The sequence below is a fragment of the Dendrobates tinctorius genome, unplaced genomic scaffold, assembly GCF_039654945.1.
Source record: "Dendrobates tinctorius isolate UK_male_01 unplaced genomic scaffold, ASM3965494v1 ptg000032l, whole genome shotgun sequence".
NCBI lineage: Eukaryota > Metazoa > Chordata > Amphibia > Anura > Dendrobatidae > Dendrobates > Dendrobates tinctorius.
In genome coordinates, this window is record NW_027361700.1 from 38833104 (window position 1) to 38846003 (window position 12900).

The 12900-nt window shown below is 43.4% G+C and overlaps 1 protein-coding gene across 5 annotated transcripts in view; it reads right to left on the bottom strand.

Annotated features, from left to right (window-relative positions):
• MPP2 (MAGUK p55 scaffold protein 2) overlaps positions 1–12900 on the bottom strand; it is a 53841-nt gene that overhangs the window by 15864 nt on the left and 25077 nt on the right. For 4 of the 5 annotated variants that reach the window (XM_073572797.1, XM_073572798.1, XM_073572799.1 and 1 more), the window contains 8 exons: positions 11689–11777; positions 11359–11511; positions 6644–6793; positions 6312–6539; positions 5503–5634; positions 5021–5126; positions 4841–4909; positions 4204–4365 (listed from right to left, as the gene is read on the bottom strand). In XM_073572797.1, the coding sequence (XP_073428898.1) occupies positions 4204–4365; positions 4841–4909; positions 5021–5126; positions 5503–5634; positions 6312–6539; positions 6644–6793; positions 11359–11511; positions 11689–11777 (1089 nt within the window). The remainder of the gene's footprint in view (positions 1–4203; positions 4366–4840; positions 4910–5020; positions 5127–5502; positions 5635–6311; positions 6540–6643; positions 6794–11358; positions 11512–11688; positions 11778–12900) is intronic. The other variant, XM_073572801.1, reaches the window with a different exon arrangement.

The window sequence follows — 12900 nt, forward strand, 5'->3', positions numbered from 1 at the left end:
TTTCCCATCCTTCCTGGACATTTTTGTCTTTAAGGATATCCAGCCATTGGATCCCTCCAATTCTCTTTCTGAATTCCTTAAAATCTGCCTTTCTGAAATCTAACCTTGACGTCTGAGTCTTCACAGGTCTTCCTCCTCTAGTTATCCAAAATTCTAAAATAGCATGGTCGCTACCTCCTAGGGTCCCAGCCACTTTTACCTCCTCAACCATTTCCTCCCTGTTTATAAGGATTAGATCCAAGGTAGCAGTTCCCCTTGTTTTCTCCCCTACCTTTTGGAAGATAAAGTTGTCAGCAAGAGAGGATAAGAATTTCCTTGACCTGTTAGTTTTGCCTGAGAGAGATTCCCAACAAATGTCTGGATAGTTGAAATCTCCCATGACAACTATGTCATATTTTTTGGAGAACTTGGCCATTTGATGCATAAAGAGTTCATCCATATCTTCAGCTTGCACAGGCGGCCTGTAGTAAATGCCTACAATGGTGTCCTTTCCATTGTTCTGTCCTTGTATGCTTACCCAAACAGTTTCCACAGAACTCCCAGTCTCTGAAGCTTCAATCTCTGTGCAGATATACGCGCTTCTAACATACAATGCAACACCTCCTCCTCGTTTATCAAGTCTGTTTCTTGCAAATAAGTTGTATCCTTCTAGTCTTGTATTCCAATCATGTGTATCGTCCCACCAAGTTTCAGTGATTCCAATGACATCATATTTCTTTTCCTGTGTTAGTAGTTCCAATTCTCCTTGTTTGTTGCCCATGCTTTGTGCATTAGTATAGAAACATTTTAGTTTGTGATTGGTTTCTCTTTCTCCAATTTTTTTATTAATTAGATTCTTTTGTCTTTGTTCTTCCTTTCCACTTCTAATAGCAGAGTTCTCAATAGCATTTGTCAGGTGTATGGCTTTTTCTGGTCTTTTGCTTCCCTTCCCATGTTGTTCTAGTTTAAAGCTCTCCTTGCAAGTGTAGCAAGGCGACTTCCAAATACATGTTTTCCAGTCTTCGTAAGGTGCACCCCATCTCTAGCAAGTAGTCCATCGTAAAGGTAATTCATTCCGTGATCCATAAATCCAAATCGTTGCTGACGGCACCATCGACGTAGCCAGTTGTTCACCTGCAGAATCTTATTCCACCTCCTTGTTCCATGGCCATCCACTGGGAGGATGGAAGAGAAGACCACCTGCGCTCCCAGTTCTTTCACTTTCTTGCCTAAGTCTTCAAAGTCTCTGCAGATGGTTTCCAGGTCATTTCTTGCGGTGTCATTTGTCCCCACATGTAGTAGCAGGAATGGGTAGTCATCTGTAGGTCTGAAGAGTCCGGATATCCTGTCAGACACATCTTTAATTTTTGCACCTGGAAGACAGCACATTTCTCTTGAAGTTATATCCGGTCTGCAGATAGCGGCCTCTGTTCCTCTCAACAGGGAATCCCCCATGACCACCACTCTCCGTTTCTTCTTCACAACATTTTTCTTTCTCCATCCAGGAGGACTCTGAAGGCGTACAAGGTTGCTGTTTGTTGGCAAAGTCTTATCCTGATGCATTTCTTCATCGTTTTCCTGCGTGAGAGCCTGGTACTGGTTCCTGAGCAGTATGGGTGCTGACTGCCTCCTGATCTTCCTGCTTCTCTGGGTCACATGCTTCCATTCCTCTCTTTCTTCAGGTGCACTTCGAATTTCTTCTCTTTCTGTAACATGAAGAGATAATTCTGCTCTGTCCAAGAACTCTTCACCTTCCTTAATGATTTTCAACGTAGCTAACCTCTCTTCGAGATTTTGCAACTTTTCCTCCAACAGGGACACAAGCTTGCATTTGTGGCATGTGAAGTTTGGCTTTTCCACTGGTAAGTCTGTGAACATGTAGCAAGAAATGCAGCTCACCAAATGGCTCCTGGCCTCTTCCATATTGAGATTTCTTAAAAACGATGAAAGATGAGCCAAAATTCGCGCGCCGATCTCCTCTTGACTCTTCCCCTGGTTTTCCGATTTCCTCTTTTCAGCTGCAACAGCCAAAACCCAGTGATCGTTGAGCTCGCGGAGACTCTTCACTTATCCCAGAAGGCACTGGGAATATGAAAATGATCTCCTCAAATGATCCTCAAATGATCTCCTCAAGACTCTTCCCCAAGACTCTTTCATTTTACAAGAATAATATACAGGTACACAGTCATAAGTGTAGTACAAGGATAGGGTATAGATAGGTTGCAATTACTGTGTTATGTATCATGTGACCACAGGGAGGCGTTGATGGATCACAGGTCCAAATGTTAATTACAGGCTTTCTTGGCTGCGTTAGCTAACGTATCCTCCGGCCATTAGAAAACTAAGTTCAAAATGAGGGTCTGCCTTGTATCTCCCAGGCAGTTCCCTCCCACACTCTGTTGCCTCCCTTGGGCTGGGCTTCCTCCCTCCTCCCATGTCTGAGAATATGATTTTCTGCCCAGAATCGTGGTTGGCCCATAACTTTTCACCCAAAGCTCTGAATGAATTGGTGGCGCTGCCAATGGGTTCAGCTGGATTTTGTCTGCGCATAGAGACTAAATATGCCTACCGTATGTACTTCCTGTTATCTATGCTTTATAACTCCCTAATGCAGTGTTTTGGAGGTGGCTAAATAATATGGGAACATGGGGAAAGGAATGCTGATTCCGATAATGTGCTTGGCTAGGCTCAATGATATTGCATTCTGTTACTATAGGTCATTTTCCAGATTCAATACCTCAGAGCCTGCTGTGACTTATTGTATGATGGTGTTTTCATGTGCTTCTCGCAGACAAAGAGCCAGCTGCAAAAAAAAGTTAGCACCCTTGTGTAAAGGGTTTCAAAGGGATTGTTCTTGGATTTTAATCACAGATAAACATTGCATGACTTTTTATGGCCTGGGGGAATGCCAAGGTGGGGGCACATTCCATGAGGGACATCTCCGTTGTCGCTCACAAGGGCAGTGAAGGGGAGGAGTTGGCACCTGAGCCTGTAGCAAGACAGACGTGCAGTATACTGATATGACTTATAGCCACCATTACGAGAGACCAGTCCTTATTAAAGGAATCGAGAGACCAGACCCAAGTGAAGACCTGAAAGAGACCAGACCCGAGTGAAGACCCGAGATAAACCAGATCCAAGTGAAGACACAAGAGAGACCAGTGCGAGGAGAGCCGAGAGAGGCGCCTAGGCAGCAGCGGAGGAGCTTTCGTCTGAGCCGTCACTTTTATTGTAGATGTATGGTACAGAGTGGGGACTGGAGACATGCTTCAGAGAATGAAGGCGGCCAGTGTGACGAGCGTACCAAGTAACTCACCAACCTGGGACATGTGGCCTATTGGGTAGCATCGTCCACTCTCATTAGGGCCTTTGCGACATTGTGCGTTATCTAGAGAGAGATGACGTGACGGGTCCAGTAGTGACAGTGATGCCCTTTGGGTTGGGGTATTAGGACCAAGACATTACTGACGATAGCAGTTATTTAGTGGTAATAATAGAACGATAGTGGGTAAAGAGCATTGTGTCAATATCCTCTTCATCTGAATTACTGTATTTTTCTTGTAACGTAACTTGTTTCATTTTCACTGTTTGTGCTATCCCCTGATATTGTGCAGAAGGCACCTCTTTTATTGTGTTAATTGAAAAATTAGTTGTTGGTTCAATTATCACTGCCTTATCATTGTCTATAAACATGTGTATTCAGAAAAAGTGATGCATAAACTCAGGCGGACTGTATGAGCTTGTGCACTGACCCTGTCTGTTCCCAGCTGTTCCCAGGGTGCATTCTTCTCCATGGCGTTTCTCTGCTGACTCCATTCAATAAACTAATATACATGGAAGTGAGTGACATCAGCAGAGAGTAGCCAGAGTGGAGAACACGCCCGGTGCATGCTAGGCCGAGCAGAGACTGTCAGTGTGCACGCACATACATTACAGTCTGACTTTAGGCAGCGCTTGCTCCGGGAAGCGAGTGCTGTCAATCATTAGCAGGGGAAGCAAAATGAAGGGGCCTTATGGTGTACCAAACTCTTGGCCATGCCAATGGTGCACCCAAGCCCTATCAAGTGTGTATGAAGTATGTGTAATTTTCTAAGCCACTGTGCCAATAACAGGTACAGTGCTTGTATGATTTTTAAAGATGCTAATTCACCTATATCATGGTATAACTTGTTTAAAATGTATTTTCAGGGCAACAGACTCTTGTTATGGTGGCAATAAACTCACAAGGTGTGGTGGTGCCGTATCGTAATGAATCTGAGGTTAGTAGTTTGTTCTTTAGACTTCTCCTTCCTACTCCCTGTGCACCAATCAGAATAAGGGTCTTTCTTCTGAAGGGGGGCATCTTTGCAACCTCTTCGTATATGAGAAGTTCATGGCGGTCAAACTCTGTAGAAGAAAAAATTGTATCAGGTTACAATGTACAATGGTCCTGACTTCAGCAATAAACCACATGGAGATGACAAGATGCAACAACTTTACTGGTATCTTAGGTTTATCATTTTTGGATACTACTCAGCCTTCCCCACCCTATATTTGTAGATTAAAAAAGTTCCATTGTGCATCTCCCTCTTTCTGGAGGACCTGGTGTGTCCATGCATTACTCAGAAAGCCTATTTATCTGAAGGTAAATTGTGTAACGAGAACTGCACTCCTTCTACTACATTGTACTGCAGATTACAACTGATTGCTTATTGTGAACAAACATAATATGAGGGGTGAGGGCTAGCTAATAATTACGTATATGCAAAGAAAAAAAGACTCCTTACCAAATTCATTATTTCAGTTTTTTCTTATGGTCATTTTAGACACTTGCCTGCTTGCATTTTTAGAACACTTAGAATATTTTAGAAGATATTTTTACCTGCATTCTTGGTGGTAACATACATGATCCTCTTCTTTTTCTTCCCTCCCATACTTCCACAAAGGGCACCTAAGAACAAATTTTTATATAAAGCAAATATGAGGAATTCCAGGGGCTCATTCAATACCTACGACATTGGAAGTACAGCGACACACTTGCGACAAACTATAGGCTACTCACTGGAATTTGGGCCTAGCTCACCATCTCTTTTAACAAAAGCTTTTCTCTTCTCCTCCAGTAACTGGCTAGGAATGAGACCAGCTGTTCCTCCCTTTACCAGGCATGCCTGAAGAAGAGGGGCGAACACAGGAGAAAAAAAATAAATTGTGGAAATAACTAAAATTATTTTTTTGACATTTGCACATATTGAAGGGATTGATTGGATCCATACTATGAGTATAAATGACCAAATAAAAACAGGACAAATGGCAGCCCTTTTAGTCCTGCATCGATTCCTGAGATCAGGACTTGGGGACCCAATTTTGGGTTTGAAGAACAGGATGTTCAATAGACACTGATAGTGACCATGTTGCCCAAGTGTACAACATACAATTTTTATTATCCATGGTATATTGTCGTAATATACAGATTATATATTTAGACAGACAATAAAATTAGAATAAGGATAACATGATATGGAGAAAAATTTCCACACGTCTTACCTGCCACCAGTTGGGGTCTTCCTGATTGACAATCTGCAGCAGGTCTCCAGCTTGGAAAGCAAGACCTGCCTCTTTACATGGAATCAGACTGTCATTGGAGGGGTCATAGCTGAAGTGACATTTTACAAATACCTAAAAAAATAAACACCATGTTATTCTTTACTACTTACCTATATTGAGATAACGTCTACTTATTTTTGAATGGAGCTGAGTTGTAATATCAGTCACGGCTTTGGGGGTGCTGTTTGCATTACAAAAAATATTACGTTCCTTTTTTTTGTAATATTATGCAGCTCAATGAAAAGGGATTTCCTTAAGCTAGAGTGACCATTGATTTCTAAACTGTGGCTCTATATCAGCTGTTGCAAAATTAGTACTCTGAGTATGACCTGACAGCTGCAACTGTAGGTTCTCAAGACCTGGAGTGTTTGGGGATCATTGAGATAATTTTCTTCAGACCCCAGTTCATCAAACTGATTTGTAAACCACTTTGAAAAGTCACAATTTTGTCTTTTTCATGCCAGTTTCACCCAGCTTCACCACAATGGGCAGAGCTGAGGTGCAACGGGGGGCATGATGCCACAGCGGGTCTAATTCATAATAAGCTGTGACGCGCCTTATGCCAGAAATCTTATTTTAGTCCCTGACTACTTATTAGTTTTGCACCACTCAATGAATCAGGTGTGTCTGATTTTAACACAACCCTTCATTAAGGCCGAGGTGAAGAACACCGGCCTTGATGAATCTTTGGGCTTTAATTTCTCAAAATTTCTTATTTAGTATTAGAACTAGTCCTTCCAGTGTGGTACCTGCCGTAGAGGGTGTTGCTCTTGGTAGCTTGGAAGTATTTTCAACACCACACTGCCACTGGCTTCCCGAAGCATTTCTTGCAGGGCCTGGGGGTCACTCCCCACTTCACGACCATTCACCTCTCTGATGACATCTCCCACATGTAAAAGACCTTGTTGGTCAATCACACCACCATGCAAGATCCTGGCAATGACCAATTCTCCACCTTCCACCCGGAAAGTCACTCCCTGGTGACAGGAGACAATAACAAAAGTGACAAATGCAAGGACAAAAGCACAACTCATGTTAATAATAATGGAAAATACCCTGGCAGCTTTGCTTTCCAATTTACCAAATGTTCTCCTGCATTCTTTCTTACTCCAACCATACGCACTGCATCGGGTGGAACTGGCTGGTTGCTCAGAGTGGGATCCATGAGAGGACTAGGAGGAGGGGTCTCATAATTTTTGGATGCCACTGAGTCATGAGTTTGCAAAAGAGACTGGAGAAGAAGAAATATAAATGCAATTAAACTGTCACTATGATATGAAGTAAAAATTTACTTCTGAAGAAGTTACGGTAACTTTTTATAGTCAAGTTTTTCATTGACAGTAAAAGCAGCGCTGCAGCGAAGCGGAGCAGAAGGAATATGGCACTACCGTCACTAAACAATTGATGGGAGCACAGTGATTGTACCAAACTGACCCCACATTCTTATCTCAAATTTCTAATGCTATTCATAAATCTTCCCAGTCTTTTAAAGGGAACCAGTCACCCCCCAGGGCGTTTTTCAGTTAAAGAGCCACCTTCAGCAGCACTAAGGCTGCATTCTGTGAAGGTGGCTCTTCTTTTTCTCACCCCTAGTAACGCTGAAATATCGACTTTTATAAATAGCTCCCATACCTGTAATGTGTCCCATAGGTATGGTGTGTCCCCCTGTATCAGCCGCCTACTATCCGTCCATCATGCCTGTCCCTGTGCGTCGCTGCCTCCTCCTGTTTTGAATGCCGACGCCTGCGCTGTGACAAGAGTTCTCGGGCATGCGCAGTGCGCGCTGCCCGAGAACCAACATCTGGCTATTGTGCCTGCGTGTTGTGGAGGCCTCAGATCCACCCTGCTGTGTGTTATGATGTATTCACACTGAGGGGCTGGGGCCTCCGCAACATGCAGGCACAATAGCCTGATGTCGGTTCTCGGGCAGCGCGCACTGCGCATGCCCGAAAACTCTTGTCACAGTGCAGGCGCCGGCATTCAAAAGGATTCAGCGACGCACACGGGCATCATGATGGACAGATGGTGGGCGGCGCCGAGATACCAGACAGGCATGATGGACAGATGGTAGGCGGCTGATACAGGGGGACACACCATACCTATGGGACACATTACAGGTATGAGGAGCTATTTATAAAAGTCGATATTTCAGCGTTACTAGGGGTCAGAAAAAGAAGAGCCACCTTCACAGAATTAGTGCTGCTGAAGGCAGCTCTTTAACTGAAAAACGCCCTGGGGGGGTGACAGGTTCCCTTTAATTTGTAACTATTTTTAAGATCTATTAGAAAGTTGCAAAATTTTCCCATACACCAACTAAGCAAATAAACTTTTATTCTTTGTCTGAAAATATCTATTGTACATCTACAGTAAGAACACCAGTTCATTCTTTTATTGGGGTCTATTTCCTTTACTAGCATTAACTAAGTAAGCTTTTATATATTTTTTTCAAAAAATTCACTTCCCACAATCTGTAAAAATTCCTTGTTACAACCTATTGATATGTTGTGCCCTTTCGTTCCTATCTGAACTGGTTCTGGCCGTATGATCGCACATGAAAGAAACATAGCATGTAATGATCCTTTAAGAAGAAGCTTTTAAAGCTGCTCTCCAGTAACACAAAAAAATAAATAACCAAACAACGTGTAATTAGAAAAATAATCCTGACTAGACTTGAGCGAAACAGGTCGGTCAGATTCAAAATTCACCGACTTTCGCCAAAGTCGGGTTTCATGAAACGAAACCCGACCACAGTGTGAAGTTGGCCATGCGGTCGGCGACCCAAGCGTCAAAGTCGGGTTTCGCCGAATGCTTGCACATGACTTTTTTCATCCAATGAGAGAAGCAGAGCGTAGCGTAGCGGGAGTGGGAGTGGGAGAGGGAGGGAGGGAGAGAGAGAGAGAAGGAGAGGGAGAGAGAGAAGAGAGAGAGGAGAGATTTTGCCGCCTCTGGGGTTAAAATTCATGCCAGGTGTGTTTACAGTCCTCCACTCACTGCCGACTTTTCTACCCACTGACTTGCATTGGGTTTCGTGTTTCACGACTTTTCCCGACTTTTCACAATAGTCGGCCGATTTCATTTGACTCGACTATTGAGAAAGTCGGGTTTCATGAAACACGACTCGATCCTAAAAAAGGCAAAGTCGCTCATCTCTAATCCTGACTATATTTAACAGATCCAAATCGTAATGTCTAGGCATGCACCACAATCAATCACTATAGAATTAAGATAATCACCGCCTAGTTACACTGACAGAAACCTGTCCTAAAATGTTTTTTTAGTCACAGGTGTAAGGGGTTACAATAAACAGTATTGGCATCTAACCCCTTTAAAGCATGTCCTCCTGATACAATGTAAATATGGTTTGTTAGGATTGTATAATTCTCTTTGTCTAGTGCTGTATTTATATGTATAGTATTTTAACTTCTGCTACACAATGTTTAATGTGTGATTATAGGGAAAGCGCAGTGCTAAATTTAGCCACTAGATGGGGGCACAGAGATCATTGAACTGTATACACTATAGTAGGAATAAGGGAATTAGTATGTGAATAGTTAAGATAGGAGGGGCATGGTGGATAAGGCAGGAAGGACTTCCTGATAGAGTCAGTTGGGGCCAGGGTGCCCATTCAGCTCAGTTGGGCTAGCTAGCCCCGGGCAACACCGTGTCACGCAACGTTGACAAGAACAAGGTCCAGCCATCTAGTATTGGTGGCCAGGAAATCACCAGAGGAAGCAGTGGCAACAGTGCTAGCAGTGCAGCTTTAGTGGGAACTGCAGTTGCTATGGAAGACTAAGCAGTACGGGCAGGTCACTCACCATGTGGCAGCTTATTGCTTGGGCTGATGCCCTCACGACCGGGGCGAAACGGTCGAGGGAACTCCCAAATGGAGTTAGCCTGCACAGGGAAGACGCTGAAGAATCGAAAGGTACGGTTCATCCTGGAAGCGAGCTTAGTGACACAGAGAGAAGGACAGGGACAGAGGAAGAGTTGCATGATGTGAAAACTGATGCTGATGTTGAAACGAATATAGATGTGCTGTGCACGAAGATCAGTAAAGTTGTTTATTTGAAAGTTGATTTGGACTGTGGCTCATTTTGTGAAAAACCGGACCGAGAAAGCCTCCAGAAACATGCAGAGGGCCCTGACAGTGCAGGTGATGAAGCCACAGGTAGGCAGAGCTATGGACAGTGTGTGCATGTGATGAGGGGAGAGGGTGCGCTAATGCAAATGCTCTCAGCCATGACTACCACCCTGTTCTTCCCTCACACAGGCCTGTGAGTATGTGAAGTAGGAAGTTCTGCCCTGTTCCTTCATGTTTAGGAAGATGTGCTCCCAGTGGATGACTAATCTCATACTGAAGTTACCATGGAGGTTGAGGTAGGAAGAGGCTCCCTGTCAACCTTATCTAATGCAACAGATACCAGGAGTACTGAGGTAAGAAGAGGTCGCTCACACTGCTATCCACCTTGCATATCTAATCTAATACTTGAGATAACAGGAGTTTTGAGGTAAAAAGAGGCTTCACACATTGCTGTACACAATGTCTTTCTGATCTAATACTGGAGATACCAGACGTGCTGAGGTAAGAAGAGGCTGCTCACACTGCTATCCACCCTGTCTTTCTGATCTAGTACTGGAGATACCAGGAGTGCTGATATAAGGAGAGGCTGCTCACACTACAGTCCGAATTGCTTATCTCATCTAATACTGGTAGATATCAGGGATGCCAAGGTAAAAAAAAGGCTGCTCACATTGCCATCCATCCTGTGCATCTGATTAAATACAGGATATAGCAATAGTCCTGAGGTAAGAAGACACTTCTCACACTGATATCTACCTTGTCTATGTGATCTAGCAATGTCGATACCAGGGGTGCTGAGGTAAGAAGAGGCTGCTTACATTGCTATCAGCAATTATTTTCTGATCTGAGTGAAATTACATGGTATACTTCTTACTGCACATGTTCACAATCTGTCTTAACATTCAGTCAGGTTTCTGTCAAATTAACAAGGCCGACATTTTAATTCTGTAGTGTTGCCTTCCTAGTCAAAATAGTTGTGATTTCCTAACTAAATGTATCTAGGAATTTATTTATAATTACATTTCCTTCAGCTAGTTTTTATATTCGTGGAGAAACCCTTTACGTGCCAGAGACGTGAAAATAAGCACCAAAGCATGTGTGAATCATATAGCCTGACCATAAAGTTGCTATCAAAGCCATAAAAAAGAGGACCCAGTCCAGGTTGTAATATCTTTTAGGGTATGTGCACACTTTGCGGTTTCTGCTGCGTTTCCGCAGCGTTTTTGGCTCTGCAGAAACGCAGCAGATTCTGCTGCGTTGTACAGTACCTTTATTTCCTATGGAAATAAAAAAAAGCTGTGCACATGCTGCGTTTTTTTCCGCGCGGTTTTGCTGCGGTTTTCAAAACGCAGCATGTCAATTATTTGGTGCAGAAACGCTGCAGTTTTACACCTCATCCATTATGAGGTGTTAAACCGCAGAAAAAACGCAGCTAAACCGCAGCTAAACCGCAGAAAAACCGCAGCACTTTGTCCTGCGGATTTCCTGCAGTTTTCTCTACAAAATCCGCAGAGACAAAAAACTATGTGTGCACATACCCTTATGGTTGATTATGGTCCTGTCACATGTATTTCTGCCCTCCATAAAAGTCCTTACTATATGGATCACAGCTTCTTTCAAGTTCAATTCATCAAGCTGTAAAATAATCTTTATAGCATTGAACAAATTTGTGTACAGATAGACTTGAGTTTAATGTTGCTTGACCTATGTGCTACCTGAAAATGAGGTTCTTGTAGGATTTTCTGCAGCTCAGCTGCTGCTCCACTTGGGTCCCTCACTCCAGCCATGTCCTGGAGAATCTCCTGCACCAGCTGAAGGTTGTTCTCCCGCACAGCCTCCAACCTCGTCTCTTCCATGCGTTCATGAGCCTTTGGTTTTTTTAAAAAAATAGCCACAATAAAAACTGAGACATTGAAACTAAATGTACATTTCAAAAGTTAGAAAGTTCCTTTGAGGAAAACTAAAAAACGCCATAAATCTTATATTTTTACATTTTATTACTTAGTGCTTTTACTTTGCTTTATTTCTTTAAAAGGAAAAAATACCTGTGGACTCTCCATGATCCCTTTAAGAAAGATTAGGTCCAGATCAGAGGATGGTGGGAGATCAAATGGCTGCATAACTTGCTGCATGGCTGTAATATAGGAAGATACAGGACATATCAAGACACATTCTCCAGAATGACCTTAAAGAAGAGCCTAAAAGTGATGAGATACAACAACATTGGAGATGCCAAGAGACATTTAAGAATTTTTCTTTGCCTCACAGCTTTAGCTTAAAGATATTGGAAACAACCATAACAAAATCATAATGATTTTTGAGAAATATATTTATGGCAGAAACATGTGAAGGTTCATGGTGTCCATCCTTATATCAACCTCCGAATATGGAATAAGGAAATTAAAGAACATCAATGATCTTAGTACCAAGAAGACAAGTTAGGCTAGTTTCACACTAGCATATGGAGGAGTTGCGGAGGGATGCGGACTTCCTCTGTGAAGCTCCGCCCCCTGCCGCACCTCCTCCAGTCAGCTCCGCCTACGTCAGCATGCGGCCTGCGTACCCCATCTTTAGCATTGGGTACGCATGCCGTGCCGATGTATGCGGATGCCTCCGCATGTGTCGTTTTGTTGTTGTGGCGACCGCAACAAAATCCAACACGTTGCGTTCGGCGCAGGTCGCTGCACCGTCAAAACGACACATGCGGAGGCATCCACATACATCGGCACGGCCTGCGTACCCAATGCTAAAGATAGGGTACGCAGGCCGCATGCCGACGTAGGCAGAGCTGAACAGAGGAGGCACGGCAGGGAGCAGAGCTTCACCGAGGAAGTCCACATCCCTCCGCAGCTCCTCCATACGCTAGTGTGAAACTAGCCTTACAAGCCTGGAAAATAAATATGTGTAACGTATATTAAGAAATGAAGAATTTTCAGTATTAAGTGGTGAAAGTGGTAAAACGTTTCTCGTTGAAAACGGATCACGGCAGAATTGTGGAGGTCATCAGATGGATGGTGAAATGCATGTGGCATGTATTACTGATGGTATGACCTATGGGAATTGTTATATGGTGATGTGAAGAAAAGTTAAGGCTGATTATGTCAGTCGGTGATGGTATGATGAGGTCACCAAGATGATGATATGATAATGTCATCTAGGTGTTGGGATGATGATGTCAGCCAGGTGATGGGATGATGATGTCAGCCAGGTGATGGGATGATGATGTCAGCCAGGTGATGGGATGATGATGTCAGCCA